Source organism: Oreochromis niloticus, linkage group LG11 (genome assembly GCF_001858045.2).
Source record: "Oreochromis niloticus isolate F11D_XX linkage group LG11, O_niloticus_UMD_NMBU, whole genome shotgun sequence".
Classification (NCBI taxonomy): Eukaryota; Metazoa; Chordata; class Actinopteri; order Cichliformes; family Cichlidae; genus Oreochromis; species Oreochromis niloticus.
This window is the reverse complement of record NC_031976.2, coordinates 28,455,181-28,473,727: the sequence shown is the minus strand read 5'-3', so window position 1 is coordinate 28,473,727 and position 18,547 is coordinate 28,455,181. Positions and strand designations below refer to the sequence as shown.

Genomic DNA, 18,547 nt, shown 5'->3' with positions numbered 1-18,547 from the left:
ACCATGTAGATTTAACACATTTTGTTTTTCAGGAAAACACGAGCTTCTATAAGCATTTAGGTTCACTCTTAATTCTCATAGAGGAAAACAGAATTGCAGAAACCACCAGCTTTGACTTTTTAATGTCACTGTACAAAGAATTGTTATATTAAGAGTGCAAACACAGCTGTAGTTTCTCCGTGTATAATGTTGCGTTAAACAAATTCCCTTTTAGATTGCTTCATTTGTTCTCAGACAAAAGACTTTTAACAAAAGTAAAAACAGAGACAATCACAAAGACAAAGTAACAGTTTTTACTGAAAACCAGAAGGGTATTCAAACGTTTTAGATGAAGAAAAACAACTTGTCACTTTCACTCATTTTCACAGTTTTTACACAATTTAAGATGAAACTTGAAATTGTTTGCTTTTTACCAGTTCTTAGAGGAAGAAAATGGCATTACAAGTTGGAGAGTGATATTCTTAACAAGATATGTCAGATCCAACTGATCACATCCCAGATATTCACACTTTTTCTGTATATAAAATTGTCTTAACATTTCAGTGCAAGTTTTCATTATCATATTTCAGATTCACCTAAAAACATCACAGTTTCAGTCAGTCCCTCTGGTCCAGTACCAGAGAACAGCAATGTGACTCTGACCTGCAGCAGTAATGCCAACCCAGCAGTGAGGAACTACACCTGGTACAGAGCTGATGGAGACCAGGAGGCTCTCATTGGGACTGGACAGTCTTTTATTGTTACTGTTTCAAAAGTCAAAAGTTCATTTTTCTGCAAGGCTACAAATGCACTTGGATGTGAACGATCAAGAAACCTACAAATAGATTTTCAATGTATGTATTAATTTTCCATATTTACTCTTTACATATCCCAACTAGAATTCCATTAATAGGATTGAAGGATGTGCAATACGTGAATTATTGTAGTGAAACTAAAATCTGCAACTGATCTTTGGCGTAGAGTCAAATTCTGAGACTGACAATAATCACATTACAAGTAGGTAATTTAAGTATTGGTTAATAAATGTAGGGATTTCTGACAGGCACAATATTAGGCACATAGGAAGAAGAACTAAAAAAAAATCAAACCTCATCAAATGGCGGTAAAGCTTCCATCAATAAATCAGTTGATAAAGATAAAGATAGAAGATTTATTTATTTTTTTTACTGGAAATGGGCAGGGTCTTTAGAAAGAGAAAAGCCGAGAAAAACAACTTGTCATAAATGTCCATAAATGTCAAGAAATGGGTAATCTTAAAAACTGGCAAAAGCACACCTGGGATGGACACAACAAACGTGAACAGACTGCAGCAAAGGACAAAACACTATATGCACAAAATGTAAACAGGTAATGAAACACAGGAGGGTCAGAGGCTCCCACAAAGATTCAAGACAATTAATGAAGAAGAGTCAAGTAAACCAAAAAGCACTACACAATTACTAAGAATAAGTTAGTAACAATAACAAACAAGGTAAAATCAGACACAACACTATAGGAACGAAATGCAGAGAAGGAAAACATGGAGAAATACTGAGCAGAATAAAAACATCACAGTTTCAGTCAGTCCCACTGGTCCAGTACCAGAGAACAGCAATGTGAGTCTGACCTGCAGCAGTAATGCCAAACCACCAGTAGAAAACTACACCTGGTACTTTAATTGGAACAGGAACCAGTTTGAACATTAAAGTCTTCATAAGCAGACAGACATTTTTCTGTAACACTGAAAATGAGATTTTTTTTAAGAAATAGAAAAAGATTATTATTTCTATATGTAATTATGTGTTTTATGATAGTTCGGTATTGAAAAATAAAAATGGACACGAAAATGAGATTTTTGAATATAATATAGTATCTAATAATATAAACACCATTGTCACTTAATACTCACGTTTTATCCTTTGTTTGACATTTACTGGGATCTACCATATGTACAGATGATCATAATATCTCAACCACACTGTCCTCAAATATAACAAAACAACTTGCCAGAAACACAAAAATAACAGATTTACAGCTTTAAAGTGTGATTGTCAGAACACACATAAGAATGTTAATTTCTTTGAGTCATGAACATCTTTATTCACATCTTTTTAAAAAAATTGTTAGTACATCTTATCAGTAATTTTTGCAAATTTTGACTTTGACTGACTCCTCTCTCCCTTTCTTTCAACACTTTCAATGCTTCAAATAACCCATAATACACCACTCCACAGAAGACTGCAGTCACACTCCAATGTATGATAAAACCTAATTTTGTAGTTATTATGTACACGAGACAAGTAAACTGATCCTAATTTTTAACTATTAAAAAACGAGCATTATGTTTTAATAAGAAGACATAATTTGAAAGAATTAAACATGATTTATTAAGATACAGAAGTTAAGACTCCAGTGACCCTGCATAGCAGAACGTAACCCTAGCAGCGACAGGAAGTAGGACCAGAGTCTGGGCGCTGATGCTGGTGAAGATGAAGACGGAGTCTTGACTTGGGCTCTGAGCGACCAGGGTGAGGTGGAGATGGGCTGGAGGTGGATAAGAATGAGAGTCTGAAAGGCAGAATGACAGAAGACTAAAAGTATGCAGAATGGCCAATCAGTCTTGATTCTCTCAGAGAAGGCTGGCAAGAAGATGATTAGAGAAGAGCAATGATGTCAGCTTTGCATTTAACAGTTTGGGTGGAAGAGATGAAAAGAACAGACTAGCAGCCAGAAAAGACTCAGAAAAGCAGGAAGATGAGTGATTACAGATATTCCACATTAAATTTAAACATACGCTTCATAATACAATAAATAAATCAGTATAGTAAAGCATTGCTGTTTAACAACAAGGTGACAAATAAACGCAATAAATAAAATATATATTGTGGCTATACTGATATACTTATTTATCTTAGCCATTTTTCCTCCTTTTTCTTTAAAATTGTCAAACTGTATATCAAATTGTATGTCATACATACAAGAAACAACTAACCAATCTGAGTTCTCTATACAGGATATTTTTATCTTTATTTTTGTCTTTTAGATTCTGTTCTGTATCCAGTCATCCTCTCCATTCTTGCAGTGTTACTGCCTGTAATACTGTGTGTTCTGCTGTTTTTTCTCAGGTAGGTCGACAACTGGAGAAACAGAAGTACCAAGTTTTACTTCGCATGCTTGTCAGTTCTGTTATACTTCATTCTAAAGTTATGCAAGTACTACTGTATCCTCCGATGCCAGATATTTATGTTCTTGAATCGATTCTCTTATTAAAATATTGATAATTTTATAATTTGGGGTCAATTTGTAGTTTATTATTAAAAGAAACATGGTGGAAAGTAACTATATTATTGGGATCAATCATTTAGATGACTTCATCTTCCAATAATAATACAACCTCAAAATATTTCATACAGATAGATATTAACGTGTCTTTAAAATGTCTCTCAGTTTTATTATTGTTTTCAATCAGTCACATTTGTTTTTGATTGTTAATTGAATACTTTAAAATGTAGGAATTGACTTTTCAGGTTTTTTTTATTACTAGTATGATAATTCGTCTTAATTAAGCAATAAGAACAATAGTCTGATGCCTGATGGTATAATTTGAAATAAACTACTTCTTATTTTTATTTTCCAAACACATGAAGTTTTTATACAAAGTATTGGTATCTGATCTGTATCGTCGACAAGTAGTAACAAGTAGTACTTTAGAAAAGTGGTCTGTGTAATATGGGTAATATAATACCTTTTTTGAGTAATGACCCCAAAGCTGATCATATCAAAGATGGGTAATACCTCCAACATGCACAAACATTTGACCACAGAGCGTGCAGTTAATTTCAAGAATGTAACATTATTGCTTCTTCGCGTTGGTGTTGACTCTCAAGGCGGAGCCCCTGAGAAGCCAATGACAATCGATAAGAGATATCAGATAAGGAACAAGGAATGGGGACTGCTAATTTCTTAGCAATTCCCATCCTTAACACATGTTCTGTTTTACTTTTCAGAGCTCAGAATAATCCCTGTAAACCTAAAGGTCAGTTAACAGAAGAAAATACCCCAGCTGCTACAAGTCAGGCTCTAACTGAAGAAGGAAATGAGGTACTATGACTTTCTTTTTAAAGCTTTTTTCAAGGTTGAATACTTCTGTAATTGAACAGGGTGGTGTACATTATTGCTAATACTGATATTTTGTATGCAACTGTAGAAACCAAACACAAATGAAGAGGGCATTTATGCAAATACTGATGAGCTGGGAGACGCAGACGCTGTCCATTCTCCAATCATCACTGAGCCAAGCAGCACCTACGAGCAAAACTCTGGACCAAACAATATAGAAGGTGGAAGTGAAAACTCAGAGAAGAAGGTGGACAGCCCTGATGGAGTCTACTCTAATGTGAACTGGAAGCCGAAGAGCAAAAAAATAAATAAAAATAAGACTGTGGACATGAATCCTCGAGGCAGTTCTTATTTGGAAGAGGAGAAGTGTATGGTGGACGGGTTTAACAGAAACTTTGTGAGCAATGCACTAGAGATGGGAGGCCTGTATGATGAAGTGGAGTCTAGAACTGTGAGGAAGGAAGTAGAGTGTGAATACGCCCAAGTAAATTTTCATAAAAAGAGTGCTATGCAATAGATATAAAAACTTTTTAGAGGTAACTGCTACAAATATAGCTGTCATGTTTGCTGTGTCTTTTTTTTGTGCTTTAAGTTAAATGATAACAAAAACATTTAAGATATGTGTTTAAAATCATTATGTGATTTAAAAAGATCTGCTGAAAAGGCGCTTGTTAAGGCTGTTAAGCAAAATCCATAATTACTCAGAATGCATGCTTCATGCTGCAGGGAAGTAGCAACATTGTTCACACAAATAAAGTTTTATATTTAGGTCAATCACAGAGGTTCTTGCTCTAATTTTTGTTATGTCTTGCTTTTTATTTATTTCCAGCTCATCACCTTGTGAGTTGGAACAAGACTGACCACAGTGCAGTGCAGTGCAGTGTCCTGTAAAGGAGATCAACAGAGTGGAATAAATGCTCTTCTGAGCTGTATCATCCTCTCATCATCTCATTCATAGTTTCAGTCATTTCAAGCCGCGAAACTTATGAGCGGACAGTGGGAGAAGACACCCGATCTAGCACCAAATGTACATTTAGAGCTGTTGTACAAATAAAGCTTTAAATAGCACGTCCGCTACCTGGTTAACATATGATGAATTCCAAGCAGCAAAATTAATAACTGACAGTGTAAGAAGAGCAAATCTCTGGCGAGAGCAGCTGACGAATTTCCGTATAATCTACGGATCATTTCAGCACGAGTCGTTAATTAACACAAATGAACAGCATGAAGGGCATTTGGTTAATAAAACACAATGACCAACAGACTTTATAAATATTTTGAAGCTATAAAATGAATATCTGACTGTTTAAGGACTCCAAATCCTCCGCAGGTTTGTTAGCTAAAGATCATGAAACAATAAATTCACAAAGTCACAGAAAAAAAAACACAACAGCTGCAAAGTGATTCGAGTGAGAGTCTGAAATAATATTTTTTAAGCATTTTTACTGTTATTAAAATTTTAAAAAAGCAAATGAAAATGAATGCGTCAGTACTCAGAGATGAAAACACTGCCCCCTAGTGTCAACTTGTGTTATTACCACCAAATCCATGAAGGACAGTGTGAAAAGTGATGAACTGAGTACAGTTTTTTTCAACATTATTGGTATCAGTGTTAATATAACAGAACATTTATTTGCTGAAATAATTTGTTTTAATTCTTCTCTCTTATTCTCTTATTTAAAGACGAAAACACCACTCTGGTCACTTCAGGCATTTAATCTCTGTAATAAAACCAAATACTAGTTATTAATGTGGAGTGAATAGAAATGTTTACAACACGTTCTCTGTTGCAGAGATGGTGGTAAGAAAAAAGGTGGTGGTGTTTACAGTGACTTCTGGTCATTTTCACACTCATTGTGGCTTTTGTGTTAGCTCCTGATTTTACATTTTTGTTGAACACCTCTTTAAAACCCTCACATCCAAAGAACTGACTGCTCAACAAACATCATAAAAATGTAAGTTATCATATTTTCACTATGGTACAAATATTAAGGCTTTAGGAAAATATGATGTGATTTTCTGTAGTTCTTTGATTCACAGACATTTAGATAAATTGTCACAGGGCAAGGCAAGGGGGCTCAAAGTTAAAAAGGAGCACATAGAACCAGGCCGAAGAACAACAACCCTCATCATCAAGAATCTAATATAGAATCGCATCATAGTATATCACTGTCATCAGGTGAGGACAATGCAAAGCAAATGTAGCCTATGTTTTACCTGATTGGGTACAATGTTGCTGTTGAGGAGTTGCTGCTGCTTCTGCTGCTGATAGTGCTGGAGGGCAGGGCTGTGTTGATCTGAGACTGTAGACTGTAAAAACTGCATAGGAGAGATGGTAGCTGATTAAACAAGTGTTATGAGATAATAATAAAACGCAAAGATTGACGACAGCGCTTGGAACCATAAGGCAACAAAACTGTGAGAAACAGACTAGGTTCTGCCTATGAATCACTCTTTGCCTCTCTTCCATCTCCTCATCTCATCTATCACTCTCCACTTGTTGTCCATCTAATAACAAGGCACACTTCACTATTGCATTAATCTATTATTTAATGATCCACACTTAAAAACTCTTGCACCTAATCTATAATAAAGTAATAACAGAAAAAATGTTATTGAACTGAAACATTACAGGTGGTGTGTTTATTATTGTTTTTATACTGGAATACCTCTGGAATGTAACAAGTGGTACATGTGTTATTGTTAACTGTGCTCTTTTTAATCTAGCTGCTGACGGATCTACTGCCTCACACAACTCCTTTTTAGTCACTTTTCCTCCTCGTGTCTTTACGGGGCATGTCTGGACAATATTATATCATGAGTAATAATTTTAAAAGAAATCTATACACATAAAACAAACACACACACACACACACACACACTCATACACATGCACATATAGTGACATTTTTCCAGAACACTGTAAATACTGTGGACGCAAGTTCGCATCATGGTGCTGATCCAGAATACTTCCCTTATTATTTATTTGAAGTAATTAAAATTAAAAAAATGAAGTAATCAATATAAAATAGTGTATTTATGAGGATTCATTTTGTTTGACTATTCACTCTGCGGAGGCAGAAAGCTTATTTAATGTTTAAACTGTAGAGATACAATAATTATGCTGCTGTAAAATCAACATTTTGTCATGTTTGAAATATAAATCTAATATATTCTGTTTCTTAGTGTATTTTTTTAAATACAGTGTTTTTTTCATAATATCATTATAATAATAATAATCCATAATTATGTGGATATGCATTTTAGTTTTTAGTGAAATATAAGCCCTCCAGAAAGGCAGAGAAAGCCCTGTTGCACACACACTCATATAAATAAATTCAAGAGATAAATTCAATTTCTTTTGTCTTTTGTAGAAATCAGAAACATGAATTATGTTTAAGTGTTGAAGAATATTTTTATAAATTGCATAACTGCTTTAGGCTCACACCTTCCTCTTTCTTCTCTTTCCTCATTAAATGTTTAAACTTTGTGAAATCAGCCCTGTACATTGTTATATACAGATATTTTGTAAGCTGAACATTTATGTATCTGTATTTTTCAAAATTACTATAAGTACCAGTAGTTATGGTAATTTGACTTTACGTGACCTTGCATCTTAACAGCGTTTCCTTGATAATAGTTTACAAATAATCATGTAAATTGTTTCTTTTGTAAACTTCAGACTCCCTGCAACAAAGATGGCTGGGACTCTGACTATTCTTCTTGTTAGTTCTCTGCTGAAGGGTGAGTGAGAGGAACTCAACATGTGCTTATCTGACATCACTATTCAAGATGAAATGTGCAGTAAAGCACATTCATCACCAAGGCTTTTTTTATTTATGAGATATTTAACAGTAAAAGTGTTTTGTATTAGTATCTCAATTTAATACTGAGTCACTGTAACGTGATAAATCTATAGGAAGAAGGAAGATATAAAACTGTTTGGGTTTTTGTTGTTGTTGTTGTTTTTTTTATCATTGTGTTGTGTTTCAGGTGCTCTGTGTGGAACGTTCAACATCAAAATGCCAAAGAATATAAATGTCTTGAGAGGATCCTGTGTGACCATCCCCTGCTCCTTTGATGTAGAGAGCAGATTTGAAAATAACTTAGATGATTCATGCAAAGCATATTGGAATGATTCACCTTCATTTAACAGTCATAATGCAAAACTAAAGCCAACTAAAGACATGACAGGAGACTTAATAAAGAAAGACTGCACCACAACTTTCATTAATACAAATCTGCTTCAAAGAAGTAAATATTACATCAGACTGGAGTGTAATAATGCACTGAAATACAGATTTTCACAAACTGGTGTAGATGTTTCATTCATAGGTAAGTTTTTATATTCATATACAGACAATTTATGACCAAATGACACCCGTGGAGCTGCTTTAGCTTCATTCTGACTTCACTTGATTTTACAAAGCATATCAAACCTGAAAGGAACTGCTGATCAGAATATGTCTTCCCACCAGATGATCCTCCCTCACCGACTCTGACTCCATCCACACTGGAGGTGAAGGAGGGAACCTCAGTGAGTCTGACGTGCTCTGCTCCAGCTCCATGTTGGTCTCATCCTCCAGCTCTGACATGGACCCCTAACCTGGGTCAGAGTCAGGAGACACTGCAGGGGAATCAGGACAAAACAAAAGTCAAGACTTCTGTTATGAATTTCACTGCTTCTCACCTCCATCATGGAAATAAAATCTGCTGCACTGCTGTCTACAGGAAACAAGATGGTAGCCCTGATGTCACTGCTGAAACAAGTTTAACTCCTGATATTTCATGTGAGTTTATTTTTTTTCTTCTAAACTGAAATCGTAATGATTTACTGTTCTTGACTTGGTTTAAATTAGACATAAAATGATTAGTCATTTACAATTATTTTATTAGTATGCCATAAAAACGTCTTTGGGTTTCATAAAATATAATGAAAGCTTTTAAAGTTTGAAATTAATGGTGATTTAACGATTTATGTCTTTCTTTTATTTGCTCTGTTTTTTACTTCAGGATGTCTCAAATACTGACAATAAAACAAAACTACATTTAGTGAATCATGTTGCACAGTCGTTTTTATTTTAAACAGCAGTTTTTCATTTACATCCTATTATAACATTTTCTCACATTATCATGTTTCTAATTTAACACATGAGCTTGTCGGAGCTTTCAGATTCCCTCTAAAGCTCGAACAAGAAGGTAGAATTGCAGAAAAGTTTTACTTTTGACATTTGGCTTTGTGGTCTGTAATATGATGATCTATTAATAGTTCCGTTAAAGTGCAAAAGGAGCTGTGATGTGTGATTTACATAATATTACATTTAACAAATTATCATAATACTCATTTTTAGATTCACCCAAAGATGTATGAATTTCCGTCAGCCCCTCTGGTCCAATATCAGAAAACCAAAAAGTGACTCTGACCTGCAGCAGTAATGCCCAACCAGCAGTAGAAAACAATACCTGGTGCAGAGCTGATGGGGGGGGCTCTCATTGGGACTGGACACACTTTATCAAAATAATGTGAAGCCACAACAATCGATCGATCGATCTATCTAACTATCTATCTATCTATCTATCTATCTAATGTTTTTTAAATTTTGAGTTTCTAGATAAATAATTATCAGTCACACTTTTCTTTATTGAAATGCATTTAATAGCCACTGAGCGCTTATATATCAGTTTTTTAAAGGGTGCTGGACCTGCTCAATTTAGTGGTTTGGATTGAGCAAAACCTGTAAAAAATTCTTCTTAAAGCTTTGATACTGACTATAATCCTGTTTTCTGATAATGCAAATTTATATTAACTTAACAGGTCATAGAGTTTTTCTTTGTTTTATTTTTTGATAGTATGTTCATTTTGAATTTGATGTGAAAAGGCTGGGGCAGGGACATGTTTATCAGTAGGTTACATAATCTTTTGACAAGAGTGTTTAAGAAATAGAGACATTAATAATCTACCCAGCTGCTCTTTTCTGTGTTTAAGAGAAAGACCTTGAATAGTTAAGATGCCTTGTGAGACCTGCCACATATTAGTGCCCCCCCCCCCCGCACAAACACATCCCCAACTACACCACACACACCCATATTTTGTTTTTCAAACTCCATTGAAGTTTATTTCACACCTAAAACTTTTGTAAACAATTAAACAAATAAACAAACCGCATTACATTACAAGTTACAATAAAATAAACCACTAAACAAACCATCTTTATGGTTTAATTATTTTACATATAGTTGTTTTTTGTTTGTTTGTTTGTTTTTTTTTACTGTGTAAGAATATTCAACACTGTTATCAATACATTTTTTAAAAATGTCTCTCTGTGCAAAATGAGTTTAAAAATATAAACAACTGTAGGATACTGTTTGTCTGTGATTTGAACCGGGGGATACAAATTGTGGCAGGATCAGCCTGATATTATTTGTATCCCACTGTAACTTTACTGCATAGAGTTAACATCACCAAAATTTCATTATAAGAAGTGTTTGTAAACTAAAAATCAAGAATGTGGGAAACTGTTTATCTGTGACAGCCCAGGCTGTGCTCCCAACGCAGGGAAAAACATTCCGTTGGGGATACCTTGTCGGGGATACCTACCTTGGTACCGCCGTTGTGCAGGTGAAGCCAAAGGCAAAATATGCTTCATCATGTTTTCTAGTCTTTGGCTTGGAAGAAAGTTGTTTTGGAAGTATTGCGATGCTTCATCTTCTGCTTTGCGTTTGTGTGGGAGCCCTGTCAAAAACCTGTCCATTATGCTTGCAGTGTCCAAGCATTCTTTTGTTGTTTTTATTCATCCCCCCCTGCAATGGCTCTGTTTCACCCTCAGGGGGCGCCCCCCCCCCACGCACACTTTGGGAGCCACTGGTTTAGAGTAAGATGTCCTGTCACCTGAATGCCATTCATGCACAGCTGAACCTTGTACCACCAATATTACCACAACAAATGAATAAATTGAACTGGTCAACAGTTTTTATTTTATACCATGTTAAATGTTTTCCATGAGTAAACATGCATAGTAGTATGTTTAGTATATGTATTGTTAATTATATATATCCACAGAATAAGAGAAGAAACCAAACTTTTAGCTGGTGTGTGTTTGTGTGTGAATTCTACTGAAAAAGTTCTTATTTCCCCTTCTAGATATCATAATGCCTGAAATTGTCAGAGTGAATTAAACAGTTCTTAATATGGACACTAGCTGCTGTCAAACTGTCTCTTTTGCAACTAAGGTTTCAACTTCCTGCTCTGATATCTGCCCCTCCTCCACCTCCTCCCCTGACAGTTGTAAGACTGACTCCCCTTATACAGTGTGGAGTAAAATCCTTTCTGCCAAAACCTACCCTCTGCTTCCTGAAGTATGGACACTGGTTGAAAATATGAGGTCTCATATTTTCAAATACGAAGTCTCTCAAATTAAAGACGCTATTAGTTTAAGCGACAGAATGATAATATCTGAGGGGGGATCAGTTAACGTCTGATGTGGCCATAAAATGTTGACGCTGCAGTTTCATAATTTTGAAAAGAAAGTCCACCTCCTCTGTTAGCCCAGCCCCTGCAAATGTGATATCAACACAAAGCCCATGATGTCCCTTTCACAGTACAGCAGCAGTCACATAGATTGCATGAATGGTGCTCGTCATGGATCAACCAACACTGTATATGATCAAATACAAGCAGTAAAATTAATAACTGACGGTGTAAGAAGAGCAAATCTCCGGCGAGAGCAGCTGACGTGTTTCCGAATAATCTACGGATCATTTCAGCACGAGTCGTTTATTAACACAATTAAACAGCATAAGGGGCATTTGGTTAATGAAACACAATGACCAACAGATTTCATAAATATTTTGAAGATATAATATCTGACTGTGTAAGGACTCCAAATCCTCTGCAGGTTTGTTAACTAAAGATCGTGAAACAATAAATTCACAAAGTCACAGAATAAAAACACAACAGCTGCAAAGTGATTCGAGTGAGAGTCTGAAGTAATATTTTTTAAGCATTTTTGCTGTTATTAAAATTTTTTTTTTTTTTAAAAAAGCAAAGGAAAATGAATGAGTCAGTACTCAGATGTGAAAACACTGCCTCCTAGCGTCGATTTGTGTTATTACCACAAAATCCATGAAGAACAGTTTCAAATGTCGCTGGAGTGATAAATGAGTTCAGTTTTTGTCAACATTACTATATACATAACAGAATTTTTATTTGCTGAAATAGTTTGTTTTAATTATTTCTATGTGGTTGTATTTTTAACATGTTCAAAATAAAGATTCAATACAATAAAATACAATTTTTCTCTTATTTAAAGAAGAAATCATCACTCTGGTCACTTCAGGCATTTAGTCATCCCCCCCCAAAAAAGCCCAAAACCAAATACAAGTTAATAATGTGAGTGAATACAAATGTTTACAGCATGTTCTCTGTTGCAGAGATGGTGGTAAGAAAAAAGGTGGCAGTATTTACAGTTACTTCTGGTCAGTTTCACACTCACTGTATCTTTTGTGTTAGTTCCTCATTTTACATTTTTGTTGAACACTTCTTTAAAAACCTCACATCCAAAGAACTGACTGCTCGACAAACATCATGAAATAATGTAAGTTATCATATTTTCACTATGGCACAAATTTCAAGGTTTTAGGAAAATATGATGTGATTTTCTGTAGTTCTTTGATTCACAGATATTTAGATGAATTGTCATATTTTTGATGTTTGGAGAAAAAGTAATAAAAAAGAATAAAAAAGTTTGTCTGGACAAACGTGAGAGGATTCATTTTTCACAAATTTTGAGGCTTTCAAGACATGAATTCACTGTCTTTAGTAGAATTTTTCAGAAATCAGAAACAATAATGAAGAATATTTTAATAAATGCAATAACTGCTTTAGGCTCACACCTTCCTCTTTCTTCTCTTTCATCATTTAATGTTTAAGCTTTGTGAAATCAACACTGTATGCTGTTATATAGTCTCTTTTTTTCTGGCTGAACATTTATGTATCTATATTTTTCAAAATGACCATGATGTTTACATGTGTAAACTTCAGACTCCCTTATTCAGTAAAAGGACTAGATGTTACAGTCCCTGATAATGCATTGCTTTAAATGGAGAGAATCTTGAGGGATGGGTGTTTTGAGGAAAGGCAGCCCAGAAACTTTGTCAGCAGCGCACATCGTTGTGTGCCTCAACTTTTGGTCTTTTACCCAGGCTAATCTGCCATTTTTTATTCCTTGGTTAGGTTTAGGGATTAGAAACTTCACTCTCTTGCAACAAAGATGGCTGGGACTCTGACTTTTCTTCTCGTTTGTTCTCTGCTGCAGGGTGAGTGAGAGGAACTCAGCATGTGCTTTGTGTAAAGATGATTAAAGTTGATAATAATAAAACACTGTTGTTAATTTAAATCATTTACTTATCAAATTATCTGACATCACTATTCAACATGAATGTGCAGTAAACTACCAAGGTTTTTTATTTATAGGATATTTAACAGTAAAAGTGTTTTGTATTAGTATCTGAATTTAATACTGAGTCGTTGAACATACATGCAAAGCATATTGGAATGATTCATCTTCATTTCACACTGAAAATGCAAAACTATAATGAAATATAATGAAGACTTTTAAAGTTTGAATTTAATTTCATACATGCAGACTTTTCTCCTCAAACTATTTTCACTGATTTGTGATATTTCTTTTGTTAGCTCTGTTTTTTACTTTAGGATGTCTTCAGAACTGACAAAACAAAACTACATTTAGTGAGTCATGTTGCACAGTCGTTTTTATTTTAAACAGCAGTTTTTCATTTACATCCTATTATAACATTTTCTCACATTATCATGTTTCGAATTTAACACATGAGCTTGTCAGAGCTTTCAGATTCCCTCTAAAGCTCGAACAAGAAAGTAGAATTGCAGAAAAGTTTTACTTTTGACATTTGGCTTTGTGGTCTGTAATATGATGATATGATGAGTTCAGTTAAAGTGCAAAAGCAGCTGTGATGTGTGATTTACAGAATATTACATTTAACAAATTATCATAATACTCATTTTTAGATTCCTCCAAAGATGTACAAATTTCTGTCAGTCCTTCTGCTCCAATATCAGAAAACCAAAAAGTGACTCTGACCTGCAGCAGTAATGCCCAACCAGCAGTAGAAAACTACACCTGGTGCAGAGCTGATGGGGGGGCTCTCATTGGGACTGGACACACTTTAAATATTACAGTTTCAACAATCAACAGTAATTTCTTCTGCAACGCTACAAATACAGTTGGATTTAAAGCATCCATCAACTTCCAAATAGTCGTCCGGTGTAAGTATTAATATTACAAATTTATTGTTTATGTACCCTGACTAGTACCCAACTAGAAATCCGTTAACAGAATTGAATGGTAGGAAAATATATGTGTTTTTGTCTTCAAAATATCAGAGACAAAGAAAAACACCTTGTCATTTTACTTCTCAGTTTTTACTTAAACTAAAACTACATTTGTTGTTTTCTCTTGACCCAAGCTTAGAAATAGGATTTTATGTTATATGTTCAAGAGCAAGTAATTACACAAAATAAACGAAATAATCATTATAATAATAGCAATTTTCAGGTGTAAGATGTCCAGATCATACTATCTCAGATATTCACACTTTTTCAATAATAAAACTATCTTACATTTCATTGTGCATGTTTTGGGGCTCATTTTACAGATTCACCTAAAAACATCACAGTTTCAGTCAGTCCCTCTGGTCCAGTACCAGAGAACAGCAATGTGACTCTGACCTGCAGCAGTAATGCCAACCCAGCAGTGAGGAACTACACCTGGTACAGAGCTGATGGAGACCAGGAGGCTCTCATTGGGACCGGAAGCTCTTTTAATGTTACTGTTTCAAAAGTCAAAAGTACATTTTTCTGCAAGGCTACAAATGCACTTGGATGTGAACGATCAAGAAACCTACAAATAGATGTTCAATGTATGTATTAATTTTCCATATTTACTCTTTACATATCCCAACTAGAATTCCATTAATAGGATTGAAAGATGTGCAATACATGAATTATTGTAATGAAACTAAAGCAGTAACTGATCTTTGAGGTAGAGTTAAATTCTGAGACTGACAATAATCACATTACAAGTATTTAATTTAAGTGTTGGTTATTTAAATTAGGGATTTCTGACAGGCACAATATTAGGCACAGTAAGAAGAACTAAAAAATTCAAACTTTCATCAAATGGCTCTAAAGCTTCCATCAATACATCAGTTAAAGATTAAAGAGAGTTAAAGTTAAATACAGAAGAAAAAATATTTTTATTTGACATGAACAGAGTGTTCAGAAAGATCCAAGCCAAGAAAAACAACTTGTCATTTTTACTCTTCAGTTTCTGCTCGAACCTTTTTATTGGTGTGATTTGTTCTCTGCTAATACTTAGAGGTATAATACTGTCTTATGCATTCAAGAGTATTTAATATTATCTTTTAAAATATATATTTTGGGGCACTACTGTATTACAGATATTCACACTTATTCTGTAAATAAAACTTTCCTAACATTTCATTGTGCATGTTTCTGTGCTCATTTTTTCAGATTCACCTAAAAACGTCACAGTTTCAGTCAGTCCCTCTGGTCCAGTACCAGAGAACAGCAATGTGACTCTGACCTGCAGCAGTAATGCCAACCCAGCAGTAGAAAACTACACCTGGTACAGAGCTGATGGAGACCAGGAGGCTCCCATTGGGACTGGAAGCTCTTTTAATGTTGCTGTTTCAAAAGTCAAAAGTTCATTTTTCTGCAAGGCTACAAATGCACTTGGATGTGAACGATCAAGAAACCTACAAATAGATGTTCAATGTATGTATTAATTTTCCATATTTACTCTTTACATATCCCAACTACAATTCCATTAATAGGATTGAAAGATGTACAACACATGAATTATTGTAATGAAACTAAAAGCAGTAACTGATCTTTGGGGTAGAGTTAAATTCTGAGACTGACAATAATCACATTACAAGTATTTAATTTAAGTATTGGTTAATAAATGTAGGGATTTCTGACAGGCACAGTAAGAAGAACTAAAAAATTCAGACTTTCATCAAATGGCTCTAAAGCTTCCATCAATTAAAGATTAAAGAGAGTTAAAGTTAAACACAGAAGAAAAAATATTTTTATTTGACATTTACAGAGTGTTCAGAAAGATACAAGCCAAGAAAAACAGCTTGTCATATTTACTCTTCAGTTTCTGCTCAAACTATTTTCACTGATTTGTGATCTTTCTTTTGTTAGCTCTGTTTTTTACTTTAGGATGTCTTCAGAACTGACAAAACAAAACTAAATTTAGTGAGTCATGTTGCACAGTCGTTTTTATTTTAAACAGCAGTTTTTCATTTACATCCTATTATAACATTTTCTCACATTATCATGTTTCTAATTTAACACATGAGCTTGTCGGAGCTTTCAGATTCCCTCTAAAGCTCGAACAAGAAAGTAGAATTGCAGAAAAGTTTTACTTTTGACATTTGGCTTTGTGGTCTGTAATATGATGATATGATGAGTTCAGTTAAAGTGCAAAAGCAGCTGTGATGTGTGATTTACAGAATATTACATTTAACAAATTATCATAATACTCATTTTTAGATTCCTCCAAAGATGTACAAATTTCTGTCAGTCCTTCTGCTCCAATATCAGAAAACCAAAAAGTGACTCTGACCTGCAGCAGTAATGCCCAACCAGCAGTAGAAAACTACACCTGGTGCAGAGCTGATGGGGGGGCTCTCATTGGGACTGGACACACTTTAAATATTACAGTTTCAACAATCAACAGTAATTTCTTCTGCAACGCTACAAATACAGTTGGATTTAAAGCATCCATCAACTTCCAAATAGTCGTCCGGTGTAAGTATTAATATTACAAATTTATTGTTTATGTACCCTGACTAGTACCCAACTAGAAATCCGTTAACAGAATTGAATGGTAGGAAAATATATGTGTTTTTGTCTTCAAAATATTAGAGACCAAGAAAAACACCTTGTCATTTTACTTCTCAGTTTTTACTTAAACTAAAACTACATTTGTTGTTTTCACTTGACCCAAGCTTAGAAATAGGATTTTATGTTATTTGTCCAAGAGCAAGTAATTACACAAAATAAACGAAATAGTCATTATAATAATAGCAACTTTCAGGTGTAAGATGTCCAAATCATACTATCTCAGATATTCACACTTTTTCAATAATAAAACTATCTTACATTTCATTGTGCATGTTTTGGGGCTCATTTTACAGATTCACCTAAAAACATCACAGTTTCAGTCAGTCCCTCTGGTCCAGTACCAGAGAACAGCAATGTGACTCTGACCTGCAGCAGTAATGCCAACCCAGCAGTAGAAAACTACACCTGGTACAGAGCTGATGGAGACCAGGAGGCTCTCATTGGGACTGGACACACTTTAAATATTACAGTTTCAACAATCAACAGTAATTTCTTCTGCAACGCTACAAATACAGTTGGATTTAAAGCATCCATCAACCTCCAAATAGACATCCAGTGTAAGTATTAATATTACAAATTTATTGTTTATGTACCTTGACTAGTACCCAACTAGAAATCCAGTAATTGAGTTGCATGGCAGGAAAATATATGTGTTTTTGTCTTCAAAATATCAGAGACAAAGAAAAACACCTTGTCATTTTACTTCTCAGTTTTTACTTAAACTAAAACTACATTTGTTGTTTTCTCTTGACCCAAGCTTAGAAATAGGATTTTATTTTATTTGTTCAAGAACAAGTAATTACACAAAATAAAGTAAATAATCATTATAATAATAGCAATTTTGAGGTGTAAGATGTCCAAATCATACTATCTCAGATATTCACACTTTTTCAAAAATAAAACTGTCTTACATTTCATTGTGCATGTTTTGGGGCTCATTTTACAGATTCACCTAAAAACGTCACAGTTTCAGTCAGTCCCTCTGGTCCAGTACCAGAGAACAGCAACATGACTCTGACCTGCAGCAGTAATGCCAACCCAGCAGTGAGGAACTACACCTGGTACAGAGCTGATGGAGACCAGGAGACCTTTATTGGGACTGGAAGCTCTTTTAATGTTACTGTTTCAAAAGTCAAAAGTTCATTTTTCTGCAAGGCTACAAATGCACTTGGATGTGAACGATCAAGAAACCTACAAATAGATGTTCAATGTATGTATTAATTTTCCATATTTACTCTTTACATATCCCAACTAGAATTCCATTAATAGGATTGAAAGATGTGCAATACTTGAATTACTGTAATGAAACTAAAGCAGTAACTGATCAGAGTTAAATTCTGAGACCGACAATAATCACATTACAAGTAATTAATTTAAGTATTGGTTAATAAATGTAGGGATTTCTGACAGGCACAATATTAGGCACAATGTAAGAAGAACTAAAAAATTCAAACTTTCATCAAATGTCTCTAGAAC

General features: G+C 34.5%; 1 protein-coding gene across 1 annotated transcript in view; it reads left to right on the top strand.

Annotated features, from left to right (window-relative positions):
• Positions 1 to 18,547, top strand: part of LOC109204113 (sialoadhesin) — a 70,268-nt gene that overhangs the window by 44,063 nt on the left and 7,658 nt on the right. Inside the window, exons 8-13 of the mRNA XM_025911183.1 lie at positions 570 to 833; positions 14,791 to 15,054; positions 15,668 to 15,931; positions 16,718 to 16,975; positions 17,365 to 17,628; positions 18,018 to 18,281. Coding sequence (XP_025766968.1) covers positions 570 to 833; positions 14,791 to 15,054; positions 15,668 to 15,931; positions 16,718 to 16,975; positions 17,365 to 17,628; positions 18,018 to 18,281 — 1,578 coding nt within the window. The remainder of the gene's footprint in view (positions 1 to 569; positions 834 to 14,790; positions 15,055 to 15,667; positions 15,932 to 16,717; positions 16,976 to 17,364; positions 17,629 to 18,017; positions 18,282 to 18,547) is intronic.